The sequence below is a fragment of the Engystomops pustulosus genome, chromosome 7 (genome assembly GCF_040894005.1).
Source record: "Engystomops pustulosus chromosome 7, aEngPut4.maternal, whole genome shotgun sequence".
NCBI classification, from domain to species: domain Eukaryota; kingdom Metazoa; phylum Chordata; class Amphibia; order Anura; family Leptodactylidae; genus Engystomops; species Engystomops pustulosus.
The window spans coordinates 91,404,240-91,423,039 of record NC_092417.1 but is presented as its reverse complement, the minus strand read 5'-3'; the positions used below and the strand labels follow the sequence as shown (position 1 = coordinate 91,423,039).

Genomic DNA, 18,800 nt, shown 5'->3' with positions numbered 1-18,800 from the left:
AGCTCCGTACACCAAAGTATGAAAAAGTTATTAGCAGAAGATGGCAAAATTATTTATTTTTTTAATTTTGTACACATTAGTTTTATTTTTGAAAATGTATTAAAACGCCATAAAGCCTGTATAAATTTGGTATCACCGCGATCGTACCGTACCCGACTTCCCAGTACACAGCATGGAATAATAAATAAAATCATGGGAAAGTAAAATTTGTTACGCACAAAATAAGCCCTGTACACGGAAAAATGAATAAGTTATGGATTTTTGAAGATTGAGAGCAAGAAATGAGCAAAAATACCCTGCGTCCTTAAGGGGTTAAAGGGAACCTGTCATTTTCTATTAGTATCATTTTACGTATATTGATGTGGAAAAGTATAATTCCTGATACTTTAGAACACTGGTTTAAGCGATTAAGGTCTTACATACCCTTCACAGAGTGACAAACATTAAGATGCTCAGGATGTGAAAGATTTTTTTTTTCATTTATTACAAAATCATTTACATAAATAAAATGTATAAAAACAGCTTGAGATGACCCACTGCCATCACCCACTGGTGGATCTCCAGTTAGTGTCATTTACCCATGGCCACCCACAAGGTGCTGAGTTGATGCTTTGGCACATAGGCTGGTGAGCTGATCCTGAGAAAACAAGAAGAAGCCACCTATTAAATGTATACTGAGAAAGACCATCACCCACAAAATCTTCATACATCTGTTCATTTTCCAAATACACATAAAAACAAGTGCCTTTTCAGTATCTTAGTATCATATGTGGGAAGGGAATTCCAGACTTAGGTCCTATAATACTTACGTATACAGCCCAGATTTACAAGTTTCCATTTCTAAATTAACTTTATGCTGCAATATCACAACTGCTCACCACAAGTGTGTGTATGTGCTGCACCGTGTCTTTCCTCAGCAGCTCCACATCCAGAGACTCCAGGTCATCATACGCGGAGGATAAAGTCTGAAGAAAAGAAGGGAAGCCAAAACATATCAATGAGGCAGAATGCGCAGAGACTAAAGCGTTCTTGTTAGTCTTATCCCCTGCTACAAAGTGTTACTCTTCAGACGAGGGAAATAAAAAATAAATAAAAATAAAAATCCACCATTATGATCTCAACTATGCAACTAGCCCAAATATAGTCTGGGTGACATGCCATTACCTGCCCATCCACCAGTGGTATATGAACAAAAGGAAGTCCTTCATGTAATGGCAAGTTGTCACTTAGTGATGAGAAGGCTCGGTTTCTTGAGGATCGGGTTGAAGGGGCTGTTGCATTTCTGAGTGAAAGAAAAAAAAATAATTCATTTAGTCAATCTGCAAATCATAGATGATTAACCAGCAGACAGCACCCACAGAGATTAGAGTATGAATTTGGGTACCTCGAGGTTCTGGAAACAGGTCTGCAGGATGAAGTTGACATCATCTTCTTGGGAGCTTTATTTAGTGGTGTTGCAGACACTGACCTATAAGAGGGAAGAAGAATTTCTCTATTTAAAATCTTTTTATAAAGACACAAATTTCGATGCAAGGTCAGTGAGCTAATATATAGGCACAGGTCTTCAGTTTGTTTACTAACCAATTCCAGCGATTATGACAGACTGTATTTCTGCCCTGTGATATTATGCCAAAGACAAGACTACGGTACTTCAATCATGTGCATATGTTAGCTTGCCACCATCCCAGTCCCAACCACTCCTAAGTATTTTGGAGCAAAAAATATGTAAAGAACGCAAAGTGTAGGAGATGAGTTGGTCCAATTTCAGTTTTAAGCATGGGAGAGCAAATCATTGCAAGGCCCGATATAACAAGATATCACCCAGAGCCTACCCTTAAATTGGAATTACCTTGTTAAAGAGGTTGGTTTCTTGCCAGTATCGTTAGTCAACGACACAAGAGATTTACTTTTTGGAACCTAAAATGGAAAGAATAAGAAGGTATATTGGCAACTGCACCCTATAAGTGTTTATTTAAACAAAAACACACCGCATGTATTTGCAGTGTAGAGAGACATTAGGGGATATCCATCAAGAATGGCCTTTCATAAACCAGTCTTGAACCACTAATGGACAAGTAGAGCTTATTATGTTGGACAAACACTCACCGGCCACTTTATTAGGTACACCATGCTAGTAACGGGTTGGACCCCCTTTTGCCTTCAGAACTGCCTCAATTCTTCGTGGCATAGATTCAACAAGGTGCTGGAAGCATTCCTCAGAGATTTTGGTCCATATTGACATGATGGCATCACACAGTTGCCGCAGATTTGTCGGCTGCACATCCATGATGCGAATCTCCCGTTCCACCACATCCCAAAGATGCTCTATTGGATTGAGATCTGGTGACTGTGGAGGCCATTTGAGTACAGTGAACTCATTGTCATGTTCAAGAAACCAGTCTGAGATGATTCCAGCTTTATGACATGGCGCATTATCCTGCTGAAAGTAGCCATCAGATGTTGGGTACATTGTGGTCATAAATGGATGGACATGGTCAGCAACAATACTCAGGTAGGCTGTGGCGTTGCAACGATGCTCAATTGGTACCAAGGGGCCCAAAGAGTGCCAAGAAAATATTCCCCACACCATGACACCACCACCACCAGCGTGAACCGTTGATACAAGGCAGGATGGATCCATGCTTTCATGTTGACTCATCAGACCAGGCAACGTTTTTCCAATCTTCTACTGTCCAATTTTGATGAGCTTGTGCAAATAGTAGCCTCAGTTTCCTGTTCTTAGCTGAAAGGAGTGGCACCCGGTGTGGTCTTCTGCTGCTGTAGCCCATCTGCCTCAAAGTTCGACGTACTGTGCGTTCAGAGATGCTCTTCTGCCTACCTTGGTTGTAACGGGTGGCGATTTGAGTCACTGTTGCCTTTCTATCAACTCGAACCAGTCTGCCCATTCTCCTCTGGCATCAACAAGGCATTTCTGCCCACAGAACTGCCGCTCACTGGATGTTTTTTCTTTTTCGGACCATTCTCTGTAAACCCTAGAGATGGTTGTGCGTGAAAATCCCAGTAGATCAGCAGTTTCTGAAATACTCAGACCAGCCCTTCTGGCACCAACAACCATGCCATGTTCAAATGCACTCAAATCACCTTTCTTCTCCATACTGATGCTCGGTTTGAACTGCAGGAGATTGTCTTGACCATGTATACATGCCTAAATGCACTGAGTTGCCGCCATGTGATTGGCAGATTAGAAATTAAGTGTTAACGAGCAGTTGGACAGGTGTACCTAATAAAGTGGCCGGTGAGTGCATGTTACTGTTACACAGTTTGCAGGAGATATGTGCCGACAAGGGACTGGCATACAAACCATGTCTTCTGGCACAAATATTTCAAGTTTGCTAGGGTTCACCTTACAGTGCTAAGTACAAGCTAAAGTTATCAAAGGTTCTTTAATTTAAGGGTCTCAAGCCCATGCTCACCTTTTGGATTGTCCTATTCTTCTGTGTTGTGGACATCACTTTAGAGGCAACATGGTCATGATATTCTACAGATGTGGTCACCTTTACTGTGAGAGTAGAATAATGGTAAACCATACATACTACCAAAAGGGTGATCCAGCTTCTGGTGCCCAAACATACCTTTCTTGCTGTTCTTTCGTACAAGCTTTACCTCTTCATCCAGATTGTCGACCTGCAACAGAGGATTCAGCATCATACAAATCACAACTTTGGAGCAAACACCAGGGACACAAAATATGGTGACCCGCTCACCTTCACAACAGGTGTAGACTCTGCCTTGTTCATTTCCATTAACTCTGAAACACAGGGAAAAGTTGACCATTTTACTTGACTTACAAGAGTCACAAAAAGAAAAAAAAGAATTGTGTCCATTTATGCAGATCTGTTGCCTAGGGCTTAGCGCGAGACGTGTTGGTCATCACACAGCTATCAGAAATATAACCAAGGAGGGTCTTGGTAGGTTATATACAAGAACAAACATTTTCAGTGAAAATTAAAAGGACCAATGTTCAAAACCGCCCATGGTGCAATATATTCTACTCACTGTAATACTCTCCAACTTTCATCTGTCTTATTGACATGGGCATCTTCAGTAGTTCCACCTCCAGGATTTGGTCTGGAAGCATGGTGAGAACCTCCAGCTCCTTCTTGACCTCCCCCATACGCTCCTTTTCTGGATGAATGTTGAGAAGAAAAAGAGTGGGGCATGCATGGGACACAACATGATAGCCCAATTACACTTAGGAGACCCATACAATCGTTTAAAATGGCCAGACCCATATGCTTCTGTGTCTTGCAAATGTCCCATTCAAAAGATTGGAGCTTGCAGAGACCCTTTTAGTGAATACACTCCAATACTTCATACAATTAAAATCTGATTATTCTAACGAGACAATCAACTGTAATTGAACCGAGCTAATGCAGTGGAGCAAACCATAAGTCAATGAGACAGTTGCCTTTGCTGTATTAAGCTCACAGAAAATGCAATAGCTTGGATACAACAGTAACAAACCTTCCATTGCTTGTCAATATGGGTTTTGATTCTAAGGATGCAAATACGAATGTTCATATAGGTCACATCTCTGGATAGTGGTTAGGCTGCACACAAAACCCCTTTAAAGTTCGGATGCAACCCTTGTGCTTCCTTTAAACATTAAGTATCGGCGCGGTTATAATTGGGGACTCCTCATTAGATAAGACGGGGGGCTTTGGGGGCTCCTCATCACAGCCTGGACTGTCAGAGTACATTAAGGGTGAAGACACACATGGCGTTTTTGGGCCGTTTTTGGGCCGTTTTTACTAAATGCGTTTTCAGATCGTTAAAAACGCATGCGTTAAAAAACGCATCCGTTTTTTAAAAACGCATGCGTTTTTTGAAAACGCATGCGTTTTGTCCGTTTTTCATTGCGCAATTTCGGAAAAACGGACAAAAACGCATGCGTTTTCAAAAACCGCATGCGTTTTTAAAAAACGGATGCGTTTTTTAACCCATGCGTTTTTAACGATCTGAAAACGCACTTAGTAAAAACGGCCCAAAAACGGCCCAAAAACGCCATGTGTGTCTTCACCCTAAGGGTGCAGCCACACATTCAGCAAAAGCAGGTGTGGTTCAAAATGGGAGAGGACTTATCATTAAAGGGGTTGTCCCTCAAACCAAGTTAGGCCCTATCCACAGGACCCCACAGATCACAAGAACGAGGGGTCCCAGGCAACTCAGTTGGACCCCTTGTCGCTCCTGGAGATTAATGGAGCAGACGGCCGCACATAACCATTCTGCGCCATACATCTCACTGGAGCTGATGGAAATTGTTGAGCTCTGTGCTCAGCAATCTCTGTCAGCGTCATAAAGATGAATGGACCAGAGCGGTCATAAACGAAAAGGGGTCCGACTGAGGTACCTCACCCATCCCCTCGTTCTCATGAGGTGTGGGACCCCCAGCCCTTCACCGAGACCCCCATCCTGCGGATAAGGCCAAACTTGGTTCATGGGACAACCCCTTTAAGTAGTGCTACTCCATCTTAACTCCACACCTAGCTTGGGCATCAAAAACTGCATCTGAAAAACTGAACATGTGGATGAAGCCTAAGGCCGGCGGCACACATGGCGTTTTGAACCCATCTTTGTGCCGTTTTGAAACAGTCCATTCAAAATGCCACGTGTGTCGTCGGCCTAAGAGACTTTATTTCACAACTGGAGACCTTGAAGCTAATCAGTCAGCTCTGGAGGGGCTCTTTAAGAACCATTTCTTGATAATACTCACTTTGCTGTATAAAGTCCTGCATGAAGAGACGGATTTTCTCATTTTTCTGCTCCTGGAGAGGATCAACCAATCCAAGCCCTGAATCACCACTGCCCTCAGCCCGGGACCCCAACTTCTTTCTATTTCTCTTTGGAGGCATTATTAACCAGCTATAATTCACTAACAACCCGCAGACTGAGAGGCAACTGCACAAACCTAACAGAGAGCTGCTCTTAATACAAGGAAGTGAGACTGCAGTGGAACACCTGTGGCTGCTAATACAGGGGCGGAGTCTGACAATCCAGCAGGTGAGGGCGGAGTTTAACAATCTACCATATGAGGGTGGGTTCACACAATGGGGGACATTTACATAAAGTGTCGGTGTCTGCACTGGCTTTGTTACCGACCTGCTCTCGGAAAGAAGACACACATTTAATATTGTGTAGCTGTGCAGAGACATTTCTGGCGCCGAGACCATTTTCTTTCCCTGGGACCAAAATGTGTCCCGAGCACCAGAAATGTGTCCAACAGTCCCTGCTAGACCAGTTTTCTTTTGGTCTACTTTCCGCCAGTTTTCAGCGCCCAAAAAGGGCTGCGACACATATTGTGTCTGAGTTTCCACTCCGCCAAAGCCACGCCCCTTTTCGGAGAAGAGTCGGAGCAGGCGGAAAAAGGCATTTTTTCTGGTGCGGCCAGCTAATAAATAGGTCTGAGAACAGAACATTTGGTGAGAGCGCCACAAAACTGGCGGAAACACCATAGTAAATGTCCCCCAATGACTTTTTCAGATGCAGCTTTTGGAGTGGAGTGAAGAAAATAGAAAATAACCTTTTTAGGGTGCGTTCACACAATTTGTTACATTTTTTTAATGCATTTTTGATGCATTCATAGGGCCTCAGACTTGATCACATGCTGAGGTTACATTGCATTTACACTGCATCTCCTAAAACGCAATGTAACCTCAGAATGTGATCAAGTCTTTTGAATGCGTCAAAAACGCATAAAAAAAAGTGATGCAACGCATCGTGTGAAAGCGCCCTCACTTCAGCATATAAATACATCTTGGAGCCTTTGGATGAGTACCCATGTTGCATTTTGCCTAATTACATTACTATTAACATTTGCGTTAACAAAACGCAATATAAACATAATGTTTCCGCATGTGTTAACATATACATTTTGTTAACATTGTGTTAATGGTTGTGTTTTGTAAATGCAAATGTTAACAGCGATGTAATTAGGCAAATCTCCTCTCCCCTCAACTGTTCAAATGCATTTCTAAGCGCAATGTAAACGGAACAAAAACGCAACATGTGATTGCGGCCTTTGGATTTTGCTCTAAACACATTATAAAAGCAATGCGAGTGAGATGCAATGTTACCTTGACGTATGATCACGAGGGACACAAGTGGATTGCGTCTCAAAATGCAACCGGCATTAACACGTTCACTTTTTCTGATGCTGTTTTTGATGTCCAAACTAGGAGTGGAGTGAAAAAATGAGGAGGAGCAGCTTCTCTCAATGATACTTTCTCACCCATCGTGATCCACACCTGCTTTTGGCTTGTGTTTTGTTATTGTTTTCCAAAGGCTTCAACCGTGATCCCACGCTGAGGTTACATTGTATTTTAGCAAATAAAATGTTGAACGTGGTTTCATGGTGCGTTCACACATGACGTTAACGCAATGTTAACACGTGCCTAGAGTGAAACATATTTTAACCCCTTAACGCTCTGCGCCGTAGCTCTACGGTGCAGAAGTATAGGGAATGTATGAAGAGGGCTCACGGGCTGAGTCCTCTTCATACAAAGGTGGGGGTTTTTGCATATTGAAGAAAACCCCCACCGCTAATAAACGCGGTCGGTGCTTTGTTACGATCGCCGCGCCCCCGAACGTCATCGGGGGGCGGCGATCGTTTGCAATGGTAGCCTCAGGTCTTCTTTTGACCTGAGGCTTAATGGCTTCTGCAGATTCGTTACAATGAGCCAGTGGCTCATTGTAATGAATGTGCTGCAAAAATGCCATATATTGCAATACAGAAGTATTGCAGTATATGGTAGCAGCGATCTGACCATCTAGGGTTAATGTACCCTAGATGGTCTAAAAAATAGTGAAAAAAAAAGAAAAAAAAGTTAAAAAAAGAAAAAAAACTAATAAAATATTAAAAATTCAAATCACCCCCCTTTCCCTAGACCAGTAAAAATCACAGACACATTAGGTATCGCCGCGTCCCAAAACGCCCGGTCTATCAAAATATAAAAACGGTTATGGTCGGCGGTGACCTCCGAGACGGGAAATTGCGCCCAAATGTCCGAAATGCAACTTTTAAACCTTTTTACATCACATAAAAAATGGAATAAAAAATGATCAATATGTCGCACAGACCTCAAAGTGGTAGCAATGAAAACGTCGGCTCATTTCGCAAAAAAATTACACCTCACACAGCTCCGTGCGCCAAAGTTTGAAAAAGTTATTAGCTTCAGAAGATGGCAAAATTTTTTTTTCTTTTTTGTACACATTCGTTTAATTTTTGAAAATGTATTAAAACACAATAAAACCTATATAAATTTGGTATCACCGCAATCGCACCGAACCAAAGAATAAAGCTGAGGTGTTATTTTGAGTGCACAGTCAAAGTCGTAAAAACTGAGCCCACAAGAACGTGACGTGCGGTTTTTTTTCAATGTTTCCACATTTGGAATTTTTTTTCAGCTTCGCAGTACATGGCAAGATAAAATAAATAACATTACGGGAAATTAAAATTTGTTACGCACAAAATAAGCCCTCACACAGGTCTGTACACGTAAAAATGGAAAAGTTATGGATTTTTGAAGGTGGAGAGCGAGAAATGAGCGAAAAAACCCTGCGTCCTTAAGGGGTTAAAAACTGCTATGAAAACGCAATGTGTGAATGCAGCCTGAGGATACTGACTGAAACTATAGAAAGCTGTGTAAGAACAGGGAGCAATAAGTTAGCTCCCTCCTCTGCTACATGGCAATACATGGGACATCAGCACTTCACGTCATCGCCTGTGCTGGGATTTACATACTGAGTTCTTAAGGCTTCTTCCACACTAGCGTTGCGTTTCACGTCAGGGTGCAATGCGTGAAAAACTGACGTTTTTGGCTGCATTTTTGTTCCATTTTTCCTTGGAGTAATTAGCGTTTTTGCGTTTTTCATGCGCGTGTTGTTAGCGTTTTTTTTGCGTTTTCGGCGCATTTTTCACGCGCGATTCAATGGGAGACTCGAGCATTTTTCAAAGGGACCATGGTTTGGGATTAAAATGTGTTATTTAATTGAAAAATAATGTCTTCTGATAATTTGCAAACATCTGCGATCTATTCTTCACTGTTCCGCGTGTATATTATCTCCCGTCAATTTAGCAGATGTGAAGAACAGTGAAGAATAGAATAAAATCATTGTACACAGTGAACACAGTGAACACAGGATCATTTAAGATAAAAACACAGTGCAGAACACAGTGCAGAATAGATTACAGATGTTCGGCACATCTGCTTACTTGTCGGGAGATACGCGCGGAACGGCGCGAACAAAATAGCATGTGAAGAACAATATATATGTGTGTGAAGAACACATTGCAGATGTTTAAATACATCTGCAATGTGTTCTTCACACATATATATTGTATCAAAAACAACGCTAATGGAGAAAGACCCATTGAATACAATGGGACAGAGTGCAATGCAAGTTCTGCGCGTCAAATGCACGCGCAGAACTCGCGCGTGAAAAACGCCAGTGTAGAAGGGGCTTAAGATGATTCTATGGGGGGGGGGGGGCAATTAAACGATTGAAGAGGGAAAGCTGGAAATTTCAGAGTTGCAGTAAAACTGGGGGGCATTAGGGGCACAATGCTATAGGGGCAGGTGTACTATATTTAATACAAATCTGTAGAAGATGCGCAAAGTGGGGCAATCCAACAACAGTAAGGGCTTAGTTTATGGTCGGATCCATAGGCCACCAGAATACAAAACAGTTAGGCCCCTTTCACGCGCGTTTTCTGCGCGTGCTTTTGACGCGCAGAATCTGCATTGCACTCTGACCCATTGTAATCAATGGGTCTTTTCAGACTTGCATTTTTTTCATACACACACCCGTTTTTTTTAACGCGCGTTTAAATCTCATCATGCTCTACTTTTGCAAGTCACGCTGATGCAAAATGTGCGTTTTCACTGACCAAACCCTGATCGCACCCTGATCAAACTCTGACGTGATCTGCCTTAGGCTGCATTCACACGAACGTATGCATATGTTCGCCATGATGGAGAGGAGGAGGGGTGAGCCCTCTCCATAGCAATGCATGGCGCATAGAGAGACATGTCCTAACTTTACCCTGTGTAAGCTTGCGGACGTATATATATACGTAACCAAAACACGATATGTCCTCTAGTATGTTTCAGGAGATTCCCCCCTATACTTCAATTAAACACCCAAACAAAGAGGGGAACTCAAAGTTAATAAGTTTAAAAATCTTATAAATTCTTTTATTTCATATCAAAATAAAACCAATACAGACATTAACTTCAACAGGTTAAAAGATGGTCCCAAATTGATGGGGGAGACCTCAGCAATTTATCCTATATATATTCGTTGTGCCTTTAAACATTATACTAGATGATAAAGTGCATTGTATTATGTAATAAAGTGCTAGGCAATAAAGTGCATTTTTCTCATTTACAATCAATGGTATGAGGATTATTACCTTGCTATGGCTGTTTGTCTGCCCCGCGCCCCGACGCGCGTTTCGCTTACTGCTTCCTCAGGAGGCGTGTTAACTGAGAGGTACGTCCAGTTATTTAAGGCCTGGGGTATGTGTCATGTGATTTCTAAGGGGACTGTGATGGGTGGAAATGTCTGTCAGTCATTTACTTAGTGTAGTCACCTGCTAATTGGCGCATGCCCTGACACTTTTTCCGCCTGTAGTAAGATGGCGACGACCTTCTTCCGGCCACTACTGCGCCTGCGCAGTCCCAAGACAGGGAGACATTCTGTCTCACCTGGCTGGGCATGCGCATGCGCCTGAGTGCTTGTCGGAAGAATCGTCACCTGGCGGCGTCAGTGGCTGGGATGCGCTCACAGGTAATAATGTTGAATATAATTAGCAAAAAGTACGGATAACTGGAGAGACGGTTATATCCAATGTATATACCTATTGTTGCCACTCTCCCTGGGGATGTGAATTGGCCTTGGATAATAATTACTGTGTTCTTGTGAATACGTCCTATTTGATTGACTTGTGTTACGAAGTGTGTTAGGCATGCAAATAAGTTTATTTATTCAAAAGATCTCCAGAAAGTAACTCCAAGATGGTGTTTTAAATTGTGTATGGTGCTAAATTGGGGTTGTGTTAAATATTTAATGTGAATGTGATGATCCTATTTTAAATCGAAAAAGTGATGTGACCTATAGTGTCTTTGGATCAAAAAGTGATAGAAGCAGAGAAAATGTTGTGAAGATATTTAATGAATAGGTGCATGTGATTGTCTTGTGTTTTGATGTGTGAGAACTAAATTTCTGATAATTTCTATTGTGATGTGATGAATGGATAAATCTACCTTAAGAGCTTAATTCACAAGTTTTCACAAGTTTCACAAGTTTCTAACAAATACTATGGGAATTATTAACATAACAAATATAAACCAATCTTGTAGTAGAAGTTTGATAATATATTAAAGTCCTTATTAGAAAAACACATATTCAGTATCATAAGGAGAGGAACTTATATTCATTAGTGTCAGTCCATATATGGAAGTTACCTATACATGTGTAATGAACAATTTCTTTCCTAAATGGCGATTCGTTTCCTATTCTTATATACGTCCCTCTGACGGTCGTGTGAATGCAGCCTTGGACTGATAGAGACAGAGTTGAGGTAACATTGTGTTCCGTCGTGTTTCGTTAAACTTACCATGTGGACACAGCTTAAAGGTTTTCCTGTCTCCGACTATCCTGCCACATAAATCCTCAATATGTATTTTCCCTCCATACTCTAAAAAGAGCACAGAAAGTCGTGAAACTAAACTAGGGGGTCCACCCGCTTTACTACTTTCAGGCACAGACTAAAGTATATTAAATGTGTATTTACCATAAAAGCTTGTGTTATTTTATTGTACATATCCGACCACAATAAATGTTTTCAATAGTAAATTGAAAGTTATGTTTTACCCTTGCAAATTGTTCCCCCCGTTACTTCCCCCATTTTTCCAATTGGAAATTATATATACCACATCACAGTAAACAAAGGTATGGAATCCAGCACTCTGTACCAGACTTGGAGACGGTCCAATATCAAAATTCTTCCTTTATTCAATAAAAATAATGCAGATAAGTACATCCGATATAAGGATCAACGCGTTTCGACCCTATGTGTCTTAATCATGATCTCATGTGTACATGGTAACAATCACTTTTAGAACACCCGCCTCGTGATGTCACAGGTCAGGTGGTATGGGCGGGAAATATCCTACAATGAGAGCTAGCGAGAACCCAAATCAACGGAAAATCAGAAGACCTCAGGTAGAAGCCCACATCCATCCGGATCCGAAAACCCACATCGGGGATCGATAGCCTGGTTTGGCAGGTATATCGATGACCTGGTGTGGGTTTGAGCTGATTCCGAAATTATGTTCACGACCTTTCTTGGATTTTTGCACAACAATCATTTGAACTTAAAATTTATCTCTGAGTTTGGAGGCGTGTCTATTAATTTTTTGGACGTTACTCTCATGGGAGAAGAGAATAAGGTGATTGTTAGACCCTTAAGAAAAAAAAGTTTCAGGCAATGCAACTTCTTGCCATCCGAGGCATGTGATCAAAAACATCCCCTATGGGGAAATGGTACAAAAACACTCACCGGCCACTTCATTAGGTACACCATGCTAGTAACGGGTTGGACTCCCTTTTGCCTTCAGAACTGCCTCAATTCTTCGTGACATAGATTCAACAAGGTGCTGGAAGCATTCCTCAGAGATTTTGGTCCATATTGACATGATGGCATCACACAGTTGCCGCAGATTTGTCGGCTGCACATCCATGATGCGAATCTCCCGTTTCACCACATTCCAAAGATGCTCTATTGGATTGAGATCTGGTGACTGTGGAGGCCATTTGAGTACAGTGAACTCATTGTCATGTTCAAGAAACCAGTCTGAGATGATTCCAGCTTTATGACATGGCGCATTATCCTGCTGAAAGTAGCCATCAGATGTTACAGGGTACATTGTGGTCATAAAGGGATGGACATGGTCAGCAACAATACTCAGGTAGGCTGTGGCGTTGCAACGATGCTCAATTGGTACCAAGGGGCCCAAAGAGTGCCAAGAAAATATTCCCCACACCATGACACCACCACCACCAGCCTGAACCGTTGATACAAGGCAGGATGGATCCATGCTTTCATGTTGTTAACGCCAAATTCTGACCCTACCATCCGAATGTCGCAGCAGAAATCGAGACTCATCAGACCAGGCAACGTTTTTCCAATCTTCTACTGTCCAATTTTGATGAGCTTGTGCAAATAGTAGCCTTAGTTTCCTGTTCTTAGCTGAAAGGAGTGGCACCCGGTGTGGTCTTCTGCTGCTGTAGCCCATCTGCCTCAAAGTTCGGCGTACTGTGCGTTCAGAGATGCTCTTCTGCCTACCTTGGTTGTAACGGGTAGTGATTTGAGTCACTGTTGCCTTTCTATCAACTCGAACCAGTCTGCCCATTCTCCTCTGTCCTCTGGCATCAACAAGGCATTTCCGCCCACAGAACTGCCGCTCACTGGATGTTTTTTCTTTTTCGGACCATTCTCTGTAAACCCTAGAGATGGTTGTGCGTGAAAATCCCAGTAGATCAGCAGTTTCTGAAATACTCAGACCAGCCCTTCTGCCACCAACAACCATGCCACGTTCAAAGGCACTCAAATCACCTTTCTTCCCCATACTGATGCTCGGTTTGAACTGCAGGAGATTGTCTTGACCATGTCTACATGCCTAAATGCAATGAGTTGCCGCCATGTGATTGGCTGTTTAGAAATTAAGTGTTAACGAGCAGTTGGACAGGTGTACCTAATAAAGTGGCCGGTGAGTGTACGTCGTAATTGCACATTGGACAGTGATTTTGTACGAGAAAATCTGAACTTAAGTAAACGTCTAGAATCTCGACAATATAAGAGTCGAGATATAGCAATGGCCACTCAGAAAATTAAAAATATCACACAGAATTCACTGTTGGGTATAAAAAGCAGCAAAGGTAACAAAAGGGAAACAGTAAAGCAAGAAGTTACTTTTGTCATTTCATTCAATAACCAATACTCCAAAATAGTTTTTCCCCATACCTTATGTCGGATTGTTTCTTCTGGGGTAAGGTACATTGCTAAGTGGGCACCTACATTGGGTAATAATCTTTCACCAAGTTTGTTCCTTTTTTTAAAATCAGATGGTCTTTATTAAAGCATATAAATAAACATCCATTTTGAAGGAAAAACATGTATATTAGTACAGACTTCAATGTACAAATTACAGCTCATGACCATAACCATAAACCAACCCCTCCTCTCCCTTCCTTAACAAACCTCTCCCCGCCCAGCGGTCCGGTCCCTCCTAGTCTAGGATTAAACTCACTTTTTGCTGTACCACACAACCCGCCCCCGCGTTATGCCAATTCCTGCCTGCCCCCTAACAGTCCCCCTGGGCACACCTGTCTCCACCTTCTGAGCAGCTCCTCTGACCCTAGTCTTGGGCAATCCAACCATTTACTCCACTGCTTTTCGAATTTCCCTAATGTATTACGTTTGAGGTAAACCTCCATTTCCATACGAATTGTGACCTTTACCATTCTCTTAACTTCTGATATACCAGGAGGCGCAGTATCCAGCCAATGTGTAGCTATTGTCTTCCGCACTTGATATAGGATCTTGGCTATCGCCTGTTGTTGTGCCCTGGTACTCTACAGTTTCCCCACACAGCCCAGTACACACACCTTTGGGTCAGACCCCACTATCACTCCAAACACTCTTTCCAGTAGTCTATTAGCCCTGTCCCATAGGTCTCTCAGCGCCGGACATGACCAAAACACGTGTATGATGTCAGCCTCATCCATTAAACATCACGGACACCTAGCCTCACTACGGATCCCCATTTTCTTCAACAGGACTGGAGTACGATAAGCTCTATGAACCAAGAATAACTGTGACTGCCTCTGTGCCACGTTCAGCGATAGTTTACAGGGGGATTCTAGTGCCTCCTCCCACTCCTCCTCTTCCAACTCACCCACATCCCTTTCCCACTTTTGCCGTGTCCCATTCATCTGGTCCCCCAGCACCTTGTCCAATATTTCTCCATATAGTAAAGAAATTAGCCCTCTCATGGATTTAGCCTGAACCACCCCAGTCATCACCTAGTGGAGAAATCTCTACTTCCCCTGACTCAAACTGCGACTGTAAGCTGTGCCTTAATTGTAGATATTGGTAGAACATCTGCCTGGGAACCTCAAACTCCTCCTCCAGCTGCTGAAACGATTTCAATATAGAGTCTACATATAATTGGTGTAAGTATTTAACCCCTTTCTGTTCCCACCGTCTTGTGTCGTCCAACATGAATACCTCTCCCAAATACGGATTATTCCACAGAGGCGTATACTTGGTCCAGGGCCCCACCCCCACTATTTGTTTATAAGTCCGCCACACCTTGTTCATCAATGCCAGAGTAGGATATTGCCTTGCACTGTTCCCTAACTTCCCTGTCTCCAGTAGCGACACCAGTGATAATGTCCCCCAATATGCCCATGCATACGAGGAGTAAGTTTGATACGAGAAGCCCCTTGTTTCCAGATCAATTCCCTGAATTGTCCGTGAATTCTCTGGAACCAATATTTTGGTATCCATACCGGGGAGTTGTGCAGTACGTATAGTAATTGTGGCATTAAGGTCATTTTGATAAGATTAGCCCGCCCCAGAGGAGAAAGAGGTAGTTTTTTTCCACACTCTCATCCTAGCTCGCATATTTGACAGTACTGGAGCCACATTCAGGTCAATAAAATCGGAAACCCTTCTAGTGATCCTAACACCAAGTATGTTCCTTAGTGAGGAAGTAAAAAAATCATTCTGCCTCACATTTAAGGGAAATTACAGATGTGGACATAAACAGTGTAAAGTCTACGATCATATCAAAATGGGAAATACGGTCACATCTATGGTTACGGGTGCTAGTCACAATATCAAGTCATATATTAACTGCACTACATCCAATGTTATAAATGTAGCTTCTTGTCTTAAGTACAATAAACAATATGTGGGGCATACAGCTGGCCCCTTAAAAAGCAGAATTCAGAGACACTTATCGGACATGAGCAATAACTCCTTGAATATTTCCTCTAAACATTTCAGGGATTTTCACAATAAGCAAACAGATGGTTTCGCCTGAACTGGCATTGAAAGGGTGTTTCGGCCGGTCAGGGGGGCAGATATGAAATATAAACTTTTAAATCGTTAGTTGCTTGTTATTTGTTAAGATTTTAGGTATCGAACTATGTTTTATTTTTTGTCTCTATTAACACCACACCAAGACTAGACGGAGATTGTATGCAATGTATTAACGTTGTTTAGTTGCTTGATTTAAAAGTCTTGGACGAATATTTATTTCTGAGTAACACATACGGTACATTGTTCTTTAAACAATGCTTTGCTATGCTATGCATAGTTTAGCAATATGCGACTAATATGTCAAAGTTTCGTTTTTGTTTCTCCCCATGTAACTATATGAATTTCCATGTATCATGTCACCATAGATATCGTTGTCCTATTCTGTATTTGTGTTTATTAGATTATGTGTTTTTTTATACTACCTGTATCCTGTGCTTCACGATCCGGATGGATGTGACCTGTGTTTTAAAAGTGTTTGTTACCATGTACACATGAGATCATGATTAAGACACCTCATGTTGAAACACATTGAATTTTATTGAATAAAGGAAGAATTTTGATATTGGACCGTCTCCGAGTGAGGTACAGAGCGCTGGATTCCATACCTTTTGTTTTCGGTTTGTCTGGCCTGTGGACGGAGGCCGGTTTCCGAGAGTACCTGGAGTACCGGTAACCTGGAGTTCGGATACACTTAAGCACCAGAAGAACGGGTGAGTCGGCATTTTATTCTGTATCACATCACAGTGGTACAAACTAAAGTGCTGAAAGTTAAGCTTAGTTTGCGACTGAGTTCTGTTTTATTTCAAAGCTCTCCCATTTAGAGATGATGGAGACTGTTGTGGACCTGGAAGTTTCAATGCACCAGAAATATTTTTGTACCCTTCTACAGTTCTTTCCTTTGTCTGTCTCTTGTTGCTCTGAAAAGGCTTAGGTTTTGCTTTAGTCGACTGTTTTGATCTGGTATTTTAAAGCCATATGAAAATGAAATATCCGGAAAATATTCCTGAAATATCCAATGGCTACTCCTTTGAGAAACAAGGGAGATTCCTTGTACTTTTGCCCACTGACATGTCTGTAAGGATGTTATTGATGGGTATCACTAGTCCTGATGAACAATTTCATGCATCCTCTCTTAACAACATCCTTCAGGTTGAAAATTTTAAAAGTGGTGTCAAGTCCACGATTTGTCCCTCCTTGCCAGCTGGTGCTACGATCGATAGATTTTACTAATGTGTATGGGAAGATATCAAAGCTTTAATATACCCAGAGGTGCCTCAGAATATTACCGTAGGTGAAAAGCAAGCCCTTAGGTGGCTAAAAGATATTCTAATAAAACCGTCTGACAAAGGGGGTTACGTGGTTTTGATGCCCAGTGACTATGATGTGCAAGAGGCACAACAACTTCTAGGCAATACTGATACGTATTTACCATTGCCCAGTCACCCAACAATGAAGTTCTGCACCCGCCTTCAATCCTGTTTGAGACATAGTGTGAAGAAGGGAGTCCTCTCAGAAAATACAGCTTTAAAGTTATTACTTTCTCATTCCACATATCCTAATTGGTACTTCCTCACTAAAGTACACAAGTCCCTCTTTACCCCCATGGTCAACCTATAGTGGTTGGGATTTGCTTTTCTGTCTTACCTGTTAGTCACTGTCCCGATCCTCTCAGGCAGCACAGTGGCTCAGTGGTTAGCACTACAGCCTTGCAGCACTGTTGTGTATACCCTAGCCAATATTTTAACAACCCTTTCATCAAACAAATCAAATTATATTTGCGCTATGTGGACAATATTTTCATGGTTTGGCTTTCAGGGAATATGTGATTCACTTCAGTGTTTGGTGGTGACACACTTGAATTCACTCCTCTACAATAGCTTTCACCCTTCAGATTGGATTTTGCAATGTAAGTAGCTTATATAGTCTGTGATTAGGTTCTTTTAATGTGTCTATTTTTGTATTTTTAGCATCCTCCAGCATTGCTGCGCTAATCCAATAAACACTTTCCTTAAAATCATCCTAGTCATGTTTTCAATCCTAATTTCAATTCCAGGCGGTACACGCCAGCATGTCAATGTGCTTGGTTTACAACCGTTCATCCTGGTGGTAGATGTCCTTTAAAATGCTGAAATGCTGCACGAGAAAGCAGCCTTCCAATCATGCCCAATAAACTGAGTTCACCACATTATGTGGGGGCATGTAACTTAGTTCTGGTGTTCAGTCTTACCTCATTTGTGTGACTTTTTAGGCACATTTATCTTGTTGCAGCTTTTCTTTAGTTGCAATTTTGAATGAAATGTGCCAAATGTACCTCAGTTATCCAGATTTTGGCTTGGCTTTGCACTTTTTTTTTATCCTTGTATTATATAGGAGAATAGTGACTTTTAAAGACTACCTGTCACCAGAATGTTGCCCCTCACACCAGTAGTACCATCTGGTAAAGACTTAAAAACCCTTCCCCTATCACCTAAAATGATCTGGCACAGGAGGCTCTAACTTAATTACAGATGTTTCTAATATGAAGAGAAAATATGCTAAGTTTTCCAGCATGGGGTAAGGAAAACCACAACACTTTTAGCTACTTTATAAGGAAGCCTTCAGTCATTATATAGATTTGGTTTTAATCCTGCATATCTATTCCAGAAGGAACAGACTCCCAACTGTAGAA

The 18,800-nt window shown here is 41.9% G+C and overlaps 1 protein-coding gene across 1 annotated transcript; it reads right to left on the bottom strand.

Moving 5' to 3' along the window:
• Positions 1-458: 458 nt before the first annotated feature.
• Positions 459-5,970, bottom strand: LOC140068889 (borealin-2-like). Its single transcript, XM_072114250.1, has 10 exons — positions 5,735-5,970; positions 4,018-4,146; positions 3,726-3,769; positions 3,594-3,645; positions 3,435-3,520; positions 1,850-1,917; positions 1,385-1,468; positions 1,165-1,282; positions 879-965; positions 459-637 (listed from the first exon to the last, which is right to left on the bottom strand). Exons 1-10 carry the CDS (start codon positions 5,871-5,873, stop codon positions 575-577), a joined length of 870 nt encoding a protein of 289 aa, XP_071970351.1. The 5' UTR covers positions 5,874-5,970; the 3' UTR covers positions 459-574.
• Positions 5,971-18,800: the final 12,830 nt, after the last annotated feature.